General features: G+C 40.9%; 1 protein-coding gene across 1 annotated transcript; it reads right to left on the reverse strand.

Annotated features, from left to right (window-relative positions):
- Positions 1-851: 851 nt before the first annotated feature.
- Positions 852-13,843, reverse strand: map2k2a (mitogen-activated protein kinase kinase 2a). The gene is made up of 11 exons (XM_061684127.1): positions 13,016-13,843; positions 10,990-11,200; positions 10,341-10,487; positions 10,192-10,269; positions 10,008-10,059; positions 6,172-6,296; positions 3,846-4,059; positions 3,711-3,778; positions 3,566-3,627; positions 2,586-2,631; positions 852-2,503 (listed from the first exon to the last, which is right to left on the reverse strand). The coding sequence occupies exons 1-11, from the start codon at positions 13,102-13,104 to the stop codon at positions 2,393-2,395; spliced, it is 1,203 nt and encodes a 400-aa protein (XP_061540111.1). The 5' UTR covers positions 13,105-13,843; the 3' UTR covers positions 852-2,392.
- Positions 13,844-14,532: the final 689 nt, after the last annotated feature.

Consider the following 14,532-nt stretch of genomic DNA (forward strand, 5'->3'; position numbering starts at 1 on the left):
CCGAAAAATTCTTGACTTTTTTTTGCTTTCTCACCTAGCTGTTTTTTTGTTTTAAATATACATAATACTTATAAAAATTATCAAATTGCTTCGCATATCTTTACTTACAATGGTGGATTGGTTTTAGCAAGGTAAATAAATTAAAGGTAAAGAAGGTCAAAGTGGCCCTTGCATCCTTCGATTTTTCTGCATGTTGTAACCCTTTGGGGAAAAAAAGGTTTGGACACCCCTTGTTTTAAAAGCGAAGCATGACTATTTGACATTGTAAATATCAACATTTTTCTGACTAGTCGTAATTAATTACAATTTGAAAATTTTGAATTTTCAAGATATCTGTAACGTAATTGTGAGTAGTCGAAAAGGCATCTGTAATTCAGTTTTACCTAGTCCAAACTGAATTAGATAGCTAATTTTACCTGGGACAAATGACGTCACTTTTGCCATTCATGTGTAGGAGGTTCTCATAGATATCGGTAACTCTCATTTGAGATATCGCAATCATTGTGACTAGTCATAATTCCACCTAGTTAAAACTGAATTAAAGATAGCTAAAAAAGGACATAGCTTTAATTCACCTTAATTCAAGATATCTATCTTGAACTGGAATTATGACTAGGCAAAATCAAATTGTAGCTATCTCAAGCCGAAGCCAAGATTCCAACCTCGTGCTAACCTCTAGGAAACCGTCCGGCCCCAATACATTGTACTGACCCAATAAAAGAAAGCCAAGAAAGTTAGCACAGTGAGGGAGTAGCTTTACAAGCTAATCATGCTGTGCCATCTCTGTATTAACCTAGCAATATCTACACATTTTGAAACACATTAGCAATGACTGACATACATCATATAACTTACATTCACAAATAAGTTTTATTTTTATCTTTTTATACATTAGAACCATATCCAACACATTTTTATATTATAATAAATGACTTTTCCTTGTCATTTACATAAATCAAAAAAAGTTGTATATTAAGACTGCAAAATAGTACTCCTGTAATTTTTGTATATTTTGTACACATACAAGTGACAATGCATCCATTTTTGCTCGGAACGAATGCACATTGTTTGGGGGTTTCGAGAATAAGAGAGGGCAGCCAAAAAGCAGAGAAAAAAAAAATGCAAGAGCTCGAGCAAGGCTAGCGTTACCACCAGCATGTGACCAAAAGTGACCCCGGTTACAATACTCAGTTGAACCCTTTTTGTACTACTAAAATGTTTGCTTCAAGCTTAACGTCCAATTATACCGCAATTTGACTGAAAGTGTGCGAGGTTTTCCTGAAAAGCACGAGCCAAGTCTACTGTCTGCTTCTGGAGTGCCACACATTTTTGTAGTACAGAGGGGAGCGTAACCAAACACACCTCAAGGAAGGGGAAAGTACAGATCAACAACAAAGAAAACAAAATATTAGCGAACAAAAATTATTCATATTGATAGCACAGCGGGTTCTCATCAAAACATCGGCTGATCATCCGCACCGTTAAAACAGAATACACGCACAGTATAAGAAAGATTAAACCATGCTATAGCATCCCAAGAATACATTTTAATCATTGTTTTCTCAACGTCATTAAAAGACGCAGTATCTTCCTGGCTTCTCCCATTACAGGAGTGTGTGATTGAAATTTATGAGGAAACAATGTCAACGCAACTGCATTGAATTTTATCCAAAGTGCACTGATATATTGTTCTTCATAAATGTGCCGACACAGGGGGGACTGATCAAGCATTGGTAAGTGCGAGTATCCTCTTTGGTTTGTGATCCTCAGAGTGATCGATCGTTTAACCCAAAAAAAAACTAAAAATGACTGAATGTGCCCATCTCTCCTGCGCTCTCTCCACGACTAATGTAATTACAATATGGCAGATAATTTCGGGTCATTAGTTTGACAAAAGGGGTCTGTGTAAATGAAAATTGCTGCATTCACCTTGAACACAACCTATTTCGATTTCACTACATTTAGGTTCCTCCTGTTCAAATCTCCACCGTTAATAAAATACCGCCCTACCAGCCATCAACCGTTGCCATAGAAAAGATTCATACAGAATAGCTAATATAAGTGTGTCATTCAAAGCTTTACATCCCCCCTTGCAGCCGAGTGGAAAGGTGACACTGGCCTGGTGAAGCTTGTGGTCTTACAGTACGACGACTCGAGAGCCCTGCAGCTGCTGCTGGTGAACAAATACATGAGAGGAAGCCAGAACCGTTTTGAAGCCCAAAAACAACATGACAAAAGTGCCAATATGTGTGTCTCTGAATGCATGTTAATATGCAAGCAAGACCCAGTGGTGTGTGTGTGTGTGTGTCTGTTTCTGAATGTATGTGAATATGCAAGCAAGACCCAGCGGTGTGACAAGGGCAGTGCTTAAGGAAGGAGGGGCCGGCGGGCGTCACTCAGTGCTGCGGGTGGGGGTGCTGGGCTGGTTGAGGTTCATAGTTTTGCACAACCAGCCGGCAAAGTTCACTTCCTCCACTTCAGATCGCTTGATAAATATGTGACTCTGGAGGGAAACAATAGGGAACACGAGCGGTTATTAAAATGGGGAAAACAGACAAAACTCAACAGTAAGTCGAGGCACTCACGATCAGCATCTTCAGATCGGCCCTTTCGGCTGGATTTTTGATCAAGCTGTCAACACAAAAAAGGTCACCAAAATAAAATCTTGGACTGCCTTTATTTCTCAATTGCTCAAGGAAACGGATAGCAAGAGTATTTTCATAATATTAAACAAGATTGAGGTTGTTCATGGCTATGTGAGCGTAGTTGCTCTATTTGTGACCCAAGTAATCTTCTGGTGTTGTAAACTTGAATAAACAAAATGCCAAAAATTAAACAGAGGTACAGTGATGCCTTGAGATAGGCGTTTAATTTGTTCCATGGCACACTTGTAACTCAAAACACTCGTATCGCACATCAACTTTCCCCATCAAAATAAATGAAAATGACATTAAACTGCAAACAGTGTATTGGATGAAGTGAAATATTTTCTTTTGTGTGGCGTACCCACCCTCAAGTGCCTCCACGGATCTCACTTTACCAGTCTGTAAGACTTTGCACCGACATATGTTTAAGGCCCACCACATACTGTGGGACGCGGCAGAAACTGGCTGAAAGGTCGTGCACTGTACGGGGTTCAGCAACTACATTTCAAAAGTGGCCAACCATCGACCAATGTTTTTTCTGCGATTCAGAATTTGAATCGCGGGTGAACAACATCGCAACTTCGCAGTGTGGCGTCTCTGTCACCGAAATGCGTGGCGTGCAGTCAGTAAATGAGGTGATCGATCATTGACAACAGCCTCAGAAAATATTCTCTCTCTCTTCTTTATGATCACCAGTTCGCCTCTTCCTTGACAATCGCGCCATGTTTTTGTGGTACAATAAAAAAAAATAAAAAATTATGTACATGTGGAGCCTCAAAACAAGATACATGGTGGTGGTTTTCCGTTGCAGCGTGTTAGTAGTAGGAGTAGTTTCACCGTGTCGCTCATAGTGCGGTGAGCCAAAAGCTGCTCCACACACTGTGCTCGTATTCAAGTCAATCAAAGATAAAACTACTCACCATTTTGTGACAAAGTCTTGGAAGTCATTCGTGAATACACCATGTGGCAGTTTAGGAGGAGGCTGAGGAGGAAACAAAAACCAAAAAGATTAAAAATGGGTCGATAAATACAATTGATAAGTTTGTACAAAGTGTCTTTTCAGACCTCATTCACAATGTAGTCCAACAGTTCAAAGATGGCCATAGCAGGTCTACAGTCCATCCCGTGGTGACCTGCGCCAAAGATGCATATTAAATCCAGTAACACTATATAGATTTTTTTATAGATCATTTTTCTTACCGCTCACGGGCCTCCCTGGTGGTCTGGGCCTCTGCATGTTGCTGTGAGGCTCTCCCTCACTTCCGTCCAGCACAGGCCTTCCGAAGATGGCCTCCAGTTCCTTGGCGTCTGGTGGGGGGATGGGATACCGGCCGATCGCCAGCTCCACCAGGGACAGACCCATGCTCCATACATCCGACTGAACAGAGTAGTGGGTGCCCTGCAGTCTCTCCGGCTGTTGAGGCAACACATGGTACAGTATATACGTCAAAGGGACAGAAGGATTGCGCCAAGACCAACACACAAGGCAGGACTGGCAGCTGGCCTGCGAGGGGGGTGGGAAGTGGGTAATGGCAACAAAGGGGTCGGCCCCTTATGGCAGGTATATACACTGATTTTGAAAAACCGGCTTCCTTTAGACATACTATAACACTCGGTTTCGATTTCAAGAGTCCGTGAGGTATGAATTTAACTGTTTTTTATCGTAGTTGTATTACTTTAAAATGAAAGTTGCATCTAAGGCTGCATTCACACTGTAGGGCATGATGCCCAATTCAGATTTTTTTGTTAAGTCTGATGTTTTTATGCAGTCATTGAAATTACAAAGACAAGTGAGGCTTCTATTGTGGACAGAACACGTCCGTGACGTCACATGGATGCGCTCAAAAGAGGATGTCAGATTGCGCATGTGTACAAATGCGAGGTGACGTGTTTACAGAAATAAATGCGGCCCCTCGCAGAAGTCTCGCATTTGTGGCGATTTCAAGGATTTTGTGCAACCAAAGCCAACATTTTCTTATATTTATCAGTTCTAAAGCATCTTTTTTTCACCACTGTTTTCTGCTGCTTCGCCCGCCGTTGCCGTATTGTCGTGTATCTATTTTGTCGAACAATTGTGACGTTTGTCGCCTTTTGATGACGTATATGTTGGATGCGCCCCTCGTGAGCGTTCATAATTGCACTCGCGTCGGATACATATCTGATTTATATCCATATGAAAGAGACCTGGGTTGGATATGAAAAAAATCTCAACTGTACTGTTCACATTGACATGAAAAAAAATCAGAAACTTGTCACATTGGGCAAACAAATTTGAATCGACCTGCAGTGTGAACATTGCCTCATATACCGGTGACCACAATTAGTTAAAGAGTCAAAAATATAGGATGCTTACACTTAATTCCTTTTACGGGATTTATAATAATATCATCTACATGCCATAAGAACAGCTCTCAGTGTGACAACCACAGTAATAAATACACCAATACATATCTGACAATGTCAACTAAAATTGAACATTGTATAACACTCTCATATTGGATATCATAGCATTGTGCAATTGGTCATAATGTTGTGGGTGATCAGTGTGTTTTAGCCTTTTGTCTAAACTCAAACTGCATTTGTGGTTGCTGAAAATGCTAATAGGCCTCTTGGAAAATTCTATCTGAAGGCCAAGACTTCCAAAGCATTTCACCTTTCCTTGAAAACAATATTTTTGGCCTGCTCCTTTGTATGACATCTTCAGCATCTGCCATGTTCTCTTTTACCTCTTCAAATTCGAAATGCCTGAGGCGATAGGTATTGTTTCGTTTGTTAGTTGGTTTGATATTTACTTTTACGAATTATGCAAATAAAAACATAACTATAAAGATGCCAGCTCTCCTGATTTTTCTAGAAGGGCAAAATTCTTACTAGTCCAAACATTATGGGCGTCAAATAGATTTAAAAATACCTTTGTTCATTATCTCTCAAGCTGTTCCCTTTCCTCACACAGCACAATTAGGGGTTGATGCATGCGTCTTCATGCCAAAGTCAGACAGCACAACATATACGTGACATAATTAAGGTGTTTGACCCAGTGTGAGTTCACCGTTAATTTTATAATTTACAAAAGTGTGACCTTTCCTTCCTACCACTATCAGTCCATGCGTCATCATCCTTTTGCCAGTGTAGAAAATTATTAATGGGTCAAAATTGACATTAAGTTAGGGGTTGCCACTTGTTGCCAGTACATGTAAAATAATTTATTCTGCACCCTGAGGTGGGAGAAAAATCCTTTAAATTTTGTTGATGGGTAATGGGAATTAATGAGAGTTCATTAGCACTGAAGCGTTATAGTTAGGAGAAGGTTTGCATCGACCATGGAATGAGAAATAACAGTGAGGGAGAAAGAGAACACAGTTGCCGATATACGTGCCAAAGAACGCTCTCTTGGGCACGGCCCTCGCCTCTTGGCAAGGGAGTGACAAAGAAGGTAGAGGGCGGCGCCACTCCATGTGAGAAAAGAAAGGGAAGGAAAGTGGGGATGGGGCCAGAGGAAACGGGGTGGGGGCGCAGACTGACTCACCGACATGTAGGAACGTGTTCCAACAAAGGAGTTGGCCATGGAATCTATGAGCTGGCCGCTCACTCCGAAGTCGCACAGCTTGATCTCCCCGCGAGAGTTGACCAGAATGTTGGAGGGCTTCACATCTATGTGGCAGGCGGTTGTGGGGGCACAGACCAAAACAATATACAGAATACCTTCATACACAGTTCTTGTTTTGGTTTAGGGGTAGGGGGGAAACTAAATCAATAAATTTTAAAAAATCACAAATTCATCCACTGCTTTGAACTCTATGGCCCTGAATTGGAGTCAAGTTATTGCATGAAGTAGAGATGCTAATATTGATATACAAATATCTAACCAGTATAATAATACTTGGAAGTGAAGAAAAATTGGAAATTAAACCCACATTTAAGAGAAAATATGCCTCTAAAACTGTCTTTTTCCCAGGTTGCTGTCCTGTGTGAAAGGTGAACAGCTATGGAACAGGGTGTTAAAGCGGACCCATGAATTTGCCCTCTTCTGATGTAGTATCAGCGCGATAACTGAGCAGGAATGTAAGGGGATAGCGGGAATCCGGATCCAGGGTGTTAAGTCAAAAACCTAAGACTCACAGCTCTCGTCTCTCTGTCTTGAAAGCAATTATCACTGTTTGATAAGTGGCAACGCATCTATTTGCTGGACTCTGCATTAATTGTGTGGACTCTACTCATCACTCATAAAAGCTAAGGTATTATTATTATTATTAACACTGGGTAACTACTTTATACACCTGTGTAACGATAATGTTGCAAAAACATTTTAGAGGCGCATTTGCATTGTGACTCCACTGCACATTTGGCCTTTTTTTTTTTTTTTTTTTTTTTTTTTTTAAACTAAAGCACACATACTGAATCGGGTTGAGCATTTTCCCTCTCTTCCAATCAAAGTCAGCAAAGCCCAATTTTCAGATGTCTCTGAAAGATTATCCTCGATTATCCTGTGGTGTTGGGTGTGTTAAGAGTGATTGTTCCACCATGATCAGTTTGGAAAACAGTCGGGCCCGACAATGTCAATATTAAACTAGACTTCACACCAATTTTATCGGCCTAATAGGTATCGGACGAAAATTAGCATTTTATGTTGATCGGCTTTAATGTCATAATTCGCCAATCCGATCAATAATGTCATTGATCGGCTCCGCAAAAGACATTTACTCCGCCTCGCCATCATGCACAGTAGATTTGAATCCAAAAGCTAGTTTATTTTTAGCCTTGTCGGGTGTGTTTTGGCGTAGTCCTGTAAATATCCGACGGCCAATAAACTTATTTACATTTAAAAAAAAACAGCATGTTGGCAGTGTGGAACAGACAACATGCCCGGCCGGATCAGACTAGAAGACAAATTTGCTCTTTCAAGATTGCACTATGCCAGACTACTGCAATAAAATCTTGTATTCCGATACCACCGCATCCCATTTTTTACGATCATTGGGCTTTATCATGTCAACTCAAATGCGACGACAACAAGTGTGGATCGCGCAGACTATATTCTGAGGACAAAATGGGGGAAAACGTGTGTTGGTGGACACCGGTGCTCAGGACAGGAGAGGCTGTTCGTTTAAGGCTTGCTTGAGGTATGTATGTTCACGTACTTTTAATACCATATGGCTCGCAAGCAGGAAACAAAACGTTATGTAGCCTAGCAAGCTCGTGGTAGCACAAACGGTTGTACGTAAACATGCCGCCATTCTGTCGAATCATGCTCTAAAGTTTCAGTGTGGGTGATTTAATTAAAAATAAAGTAATTTAATTACAGTAAGTTAGCACCCATTAGTTCTGTCATGTAATGTTGGCTTGACCTGACTGATTAGAATACATGATCTGACAGTGATTTCCAACCTTTATGGAGCCAAGGAACATATTTTACAATTGAAAAATCTCACAGCACACTAACAAACAAAACCGTCACAAAAAGTGGATACATTAATTGCTGTATTATATCTATCTAATTTAGAGTGTCTGCCTCACAGTTCTGAGGACCCGGGTTCAATCCCCGGCCCCGCCTGTGTGGAGTTTGCATGTTCTCCCCGTGCCTGCGTGGGTTTTCTCCGGACACTCCGGTTTCCTCCCACTTCCCAAAAACATGCATGGTAGGTTAATTGACAACTCTAAATTGCCCGGTGGTGTGCATGTGAGTGCGAATGGTTGTTTGTTTTTATGTGCCCTGTGATTGGTTGACAATCAGTTCAGGGTGTACCCCACCTCCTGCCCGATGATAGTTGGGATAGGCTCCAGCACGCCCGCGACCCTAGTGAGGAGAAGCGGCTCAGAAAATGGATGGATGGATATCTATCTAATAGGAGACCATTCATTTGTTCTGTCCGTCACTATGCCTCACTGGCATAAATAGAGGAACAAAGATACATTATTTATTGTAAATATATTTTTTTTTTAGCAATTAAGTACACAAGTATATATAGTAAATGAACAGGTCATTTAAATAGACACATTCCTCCATCTTGCGATCGGATATCGTTTTTTTCAACTCGCTGATCGGTCCCAAAAATGCTGATCGTGTAAAGCCTATATTAAACCCATGGTCAACACAGAGCCGAAATGTAATTTTTCCTTGTGGTCCCTCTCACATATAATAATACAAAAAAAATTGGTTAAGATGTTAAAAAAATTGTATGTGTGTACTTAATATGCAAGTCTTTTGTTTTTAACAACTTATTATTAACAGTGGTAAACTTATTTTCTACTTTGCGTGCCAATAAAGAACATAAAAAAAAATACTTTATATGAGTGGTGCATTTGGGACCGCTATTATCGTTTAAGTTAAGAATGGAAGGTTAATTTTTTTTTTAAGGTATTATTGTTAATAGTTGTTATAGAATGCTACAATGTTACTGGAAGCCTTGCCTTTATAGTTAATAAAGGAACTTATTATGTATTATTTACTATTGGGAAAACATTTAAACATTGAAAATCAAAGATCCAGCTTTTATCTACCTTTGCCTTTATACAGAATCCAGCCTGACAGGATACTGCCATAACTTTGTGTGCTTTCACACCACACCATGGCATTAGCTGGTGTGACATATAAAATACTTGTCGAGCCATGACAATTGCTTTCAACATAAGAGGGCGTGAGAAGCGAGTGTTGTACTTCACACCCATGTCCCGATGCTGAACACCCTTACACATGGACGTTGTCCCGCTTTTGTAACGGCTCTACTACGACCTCAGAGGTAGAAAATTGTTGTCCCAGCTTTTTTTGTGTGCTATTTATACAGAACAGTGATAGACACAAAAGCTTTGACAGTCAGGGTGAAAAGATTACAGACCATAAGTAAAAAAACTACAATAGTGTACATTATATGTTGTTATATTTAGAGTTCAGATACATGGTTAGGTATAGCAAAAATATGCATACAGGTGTAAATGCATTATGAAGGATGTATGGTAATGTATGGTATGTCGCTGGAATGTATCCTTAAAAGATGTGTGACTATCTTTCAGCAACCGAGGTCATGTAAGGAGCGAGTGACAAAGCAATGGCATGAAGAAGCGAGAGAACGGTGAGAAAAGCTATGGAGGGAGGCAGAGAGGGAAGGGTACATAGGGCGAGGTTACTCATAATCACATTTGAAAGGCGGTAATTACCGCCTGTACTCGCAAACAACTCTATCCTGGAGCACCACTCACCCTGAGGCAATTCTATGCACTTTATATACAACCTCCAATACATATTTGAAATTAAACAAGTTAAAGCCCAAATATGTTGTCACAATAAGGTGGTTGAACCCACTTTGAGCATGTAAACTTGGGCCAGTTCATTCCTCAAAATGCTCTACAATGGATCATTTGTTTTACCTCTGTGCATGATCTGGTGCTTCTCCCGCAGGTAGGCCAAACCTCTCAACACCTAGTGAACATCAACACACAGACATAAATAGCTGTTATAAACAATCGGCCGGTGTGTCAAACCCATTTACCACTAACCCTGTGGTCCAAATTATTTAAATAATATGTAAACAATAAGAATCGTAATACATACAGCTATGCTAACTTTGCCCAAGACCTCCTCTGGAATTCTCCTTGCTTCCTTCAGAACCTGGTCCAAAGATCCACCATCCTATCGAGACAAAACACTTAAATATCCAGAATATAAAACTTGAGTCTCAACGGTGTGCGAACATGTCTCACCATGTGCTCCATGCAGATGCTGATCTCGCCGTCGCTGTAGAAGGCGCCGTAGAAACCCACGATGTACGGGGAGTTACACTTGTGCAGGACTTGAAGCTCTCTGATAATCTGGTTCCTGATGGCCGGCTTGATTTCCAGGTGGATCAACTGAGACAGAGATGGAAGCAGGTTAATGTAATAACAGACAAAGGTGGGCTTTACGAAGAGGGAGAAACTGGCCCCTGGCGACTCTACATTTGCTCAATTTCCTTGTATCTGCACCATACAATGCCAATAAAGGTTTTCTATTCTATCTATTCCTGATAGCAAAAGATACTGTAGAAATCTCCCACAATGGATAGTCTTACCTGTACATTCACACACAAGCAAAACAGAATGAATTAACTCCAACCTGCTGACACTGAATCGATTTCAAGCCACAGAATTGTATCCTTCTAGATGAACGAATATCGTTCTTGAATCCAATCGGCAACCATGAATAATGATACAAATCGAATCGTTGTTAAAACAAATCGTAACACCCCTAATTAGTACTATTGTCCTCCAACTGAAAACATGGTTGCTTCTGCTGAGAGGAGAGTCTGGTTTAGTCGAAGAAAGGTCCACTGTTCACCTGCATGGCAAAATGCCCACGCTCGCGCATCCTCACCTTGCGAGCCATGACCAGACCAGAGGGCTTGTGGCGGACTTTGTTGACCACTCCTCCGTTCCCGGCACCCAGCTCGCAGATGGGGTCGAAGTCCTCGTCCTTGAGCTCCCCGACTTGCGCTTTCTGGGTGAGGAAGGCTTCCAGTCGCATCTTCTGTTGCTCATCCAGGTCCAGCTCTCCCAGCTTCTTTTGTAAGGCCTCGAGGTTTGCTCTGTAAGGAGACAGGCAACATGGTAGGGCACCATTATGTAAAGTTTTAGCCATCCATTTTCTGTAGTACTAGTTCTCATTAGAGAGACTATCGTATCTGACTTTGCTTGAGAGGCAGGGTAAACCCTGGACTGGTCGGCAGTCAATCGCAGGGCACATCAAGACATTCACAATCCTTTTCAGCAAATCCGCAAAGCTGTTTTATTAATATAGACCAGGGGTCTGCAACCCACTGCTCTAGAACCGCATATGGCCCTTTCATCCTTCTACTGTAGGTCTCTGTGACTTTGGAAAATAACTTAAATTTAGTTTGTTCGTTTGTTAAATGCAATTCTAAAGAGAATAAAACATTTTCATAAATAGATTTTTTGTCACTCAAAATATGACTGAATGCGCCACATATGATAAAATGATGACGTAAACACAAAAGCAGATGGATTTTGCGGTTCTTATTTTTGGTTCGCTACAGGTGGATGATTTATGTTTGGCTTTAATTTCATAAATACAAGGAGGCCTTAAAAAGACACTGACTTATTAGAAAGTAAGCTTCAACCAATCGTTTTTCTGAGTTTAAAATGGTTTCGTTAAATGCAGAGAAATAAAGTTTTGTTTGTAGCAATTCATTGATTTCATAAATGCAACACACTACACTTTTTATACATGAAGGTAAAAAAACAAAACAACGTCATTTACAGCGTTATCCTCACTTTATATATCAAAAGGGTTTTGTGGCTGTGTGCGGTTTTTATTCTGTGAGAGACAGTCAAAATGGCTCTTTGAGAATTAATGGTTGCTGACCCCCGGTATAGACTAGTACACAGAGTCAGTGTAGATGTAGCTGATCACTTCGCGGTGCTTCCCAGCATGGCGAGAAAGCAAACGTTTTGGGGGACAATCATACTGAACACACTACTCCATGGTGTCACTCTCATTGAGTCTAGGTAAAATAGGGATAAGAAACTATCAAAAGTGAAGCTCTCAAAATGGGCTGCAGCTGTCAAGTATATTTAGAATTGAGCATTCAATGATTAAAATGGATCTTCCATTATTAAAGAACAATACCACATGTAAGATGCAGGTATTATTTTTGTCCCCGTGGTGTCACCAACATTTAAAGTTGGCCATATGTTTTGCTCAGATTAGCCTTATTACCCAGTCTGCATGTTGACTGGAAGTCAGTTGTGGCCTTGGCAGCTCGAGTATGAATGTACTTATTACATGTTTAATGAAATGATTAAAAGTGCACCGGCGACTCTGTCTAGCCTTGACCACTTGCAGGGAGGGGCATTAAAATACACTTAACGGTGGTAGACTACTTTGAATTATCTAATGATGTTTACGTTACCTTGTGTTGGTGATTGTACATGTGCTGTTGTCATTCAGTTCTGCTTTGTTGTAGAAAAATTGCACTTTATCTTTTTTTTCAATGTGATGTGATCCAAAACTTTAGACATTCTTTTACCCACTCTTCTCATTCTTTTACCCACAAGTTTAAGAACCACCCCACTAACGGCAAAGCATAATTCTAATGTGCCCCCTCTGATGAAAATGAGTTTAATACCCCCTGATTCGGTGTCTTCAATGAACCTACCATTCATGTTTTTGGAATCAGGGATGAAACAGCAGTACCCGGAGAAAACCCACACAAGCACGGGGAGAACATGCAGACTCTACACAGCAAGGCTGCAAGGCCGGAGCCGAGACTCGAACCCCAGAACTGTGAGGCAGACCTGCTAACCACTGGCTCACCGTGCTACCCGTTACGTAAAGATACACACAGTAGAAAATATGTTGCAAACACTGTCATGATACTCACTCGGATGCAGCATCAGTAGTGTTTGAGGTGGGCTGCCCTTCTCCAATGGGCGTTATATTTAACGGAACCGGTCTTTTTTTGGGTGCCATCTCAGATGAAAAAAAAACCCTGAAATTCTCAAATATTGTCCACAAAGACGCACAAAACTGCACCAAGCAGAGCAGTTGCAGTGGTTTGGCCCTTTTCCTCGTTCGCTAGCGAGCAACAGGATCACGTCTTGGTGGCTAACGACTTAGCTGGCTACCGTCAGCGAAAAGATGACAGTTTCAGGAGCCGTGTCACTCGAATGTTTGTCTAAAACGTGACATACCGAGGAGTTTCTAATGCACGGGTCCTTTAAATGTCTTTAAAGTATTAGAGGTGTGCGCATTGCTATTTTTGGACGCTTCTTATCGGGGTTAGCTACCTGCTGCTAGCCATTAGCTACCTAGCTAGTGTTACCGGGAAAAGGAAGCCAAGAGACTCAGCGGCCCACCACGTTTTTTCCCCCGACTGTAGGGGGGGCGGGGGGGGGGCTGCTGGTGGTCGTGTGGCGTCCCTCCGCAAAGTTACAACCGGGCTGTGGGGGGCTCTGTGGCCGGGCAGCAGGGCTTTCGTCTGTCACTGGTGGTGATGGTCCGTCAATACAGGAAGCAGCAGACCTGAGTGGCACCGAAAGGGAGAGACCGTCACTTCAACGATAGTACCGGGTCCAAACGCAAACGTCTTCAAGACAGGAATTTCAAGTTTTCAACACATTAACACCCCAGATGAGCTGTTAGAATCGCACGTTTTAAATAATCACAACCGGCCGACGCTGCTTTCTTGCCACTGTATTGGCAAGTCAAAGTCAAGGCCGTGTGCTCATTGCTCCCACCCAGTGGTCACATGCGTGAACTGAAGATTTCTCGACTAGACAAATAATCATTTCCAATTGAAATGAAGGGAAATGCCATGAATTCATTCCAGCCTTCCTACCCAGAACAACAAAAAATGCTGGAATGTGTATTTACATGGAAAAAAAAAGCACTCCATAATCAGTGGTGGGATTTTGGAAATGTATTTGGGTACAATTACAACTTACCTTGTTGAAAATGTAATTTTAGTGTAGCTATTTAAATTATGTTCTCAAAGTCATTGAACTAATTACATTTGATTAAATTTGGATTATTTTTCTTAATTTTGAATGAATGCATCAACAGGACCTTTGGATGTTTTGTTTCCTCTATAAAAAGTGGATTCAAAGCATTGGTCATTATTTTGGAATTAACCACATATTAGTTATTTACACACATAATAAACTGATTATACAACATGGTGAAATGTAAATGCATTATAAAAATGTTTTTTGTTGATTTAGTATATATATATATACAACCCCAATTCCAATGAAGTTGGGACGTTGTGTTAAACATAAATAAAAACAGAATACAATGAATTGCAAATCATGTTCAACCTATATTTAATTGAATACACGACAAAGACAAGATATTTAATTTTCTAACTGATAAACTTTATTATTGTTAGGAAATAATCAT

The sequence above is a fragment of the Phycodurus eques genome, chromosome 8 (assembly GCF_024500275.1).
Source record: "Phycodurus eques isolate BA_2022a chromosome 8, UOR_Pequ_1.1, whole genome shotgun sequence".
NCBI classification, from domain to species: Eukaryota; Metazoa; Chordata; class Actinopteri; order Syngnathiformes; family Syngnathidae; genus Phycodurus; species Phycodurus eques.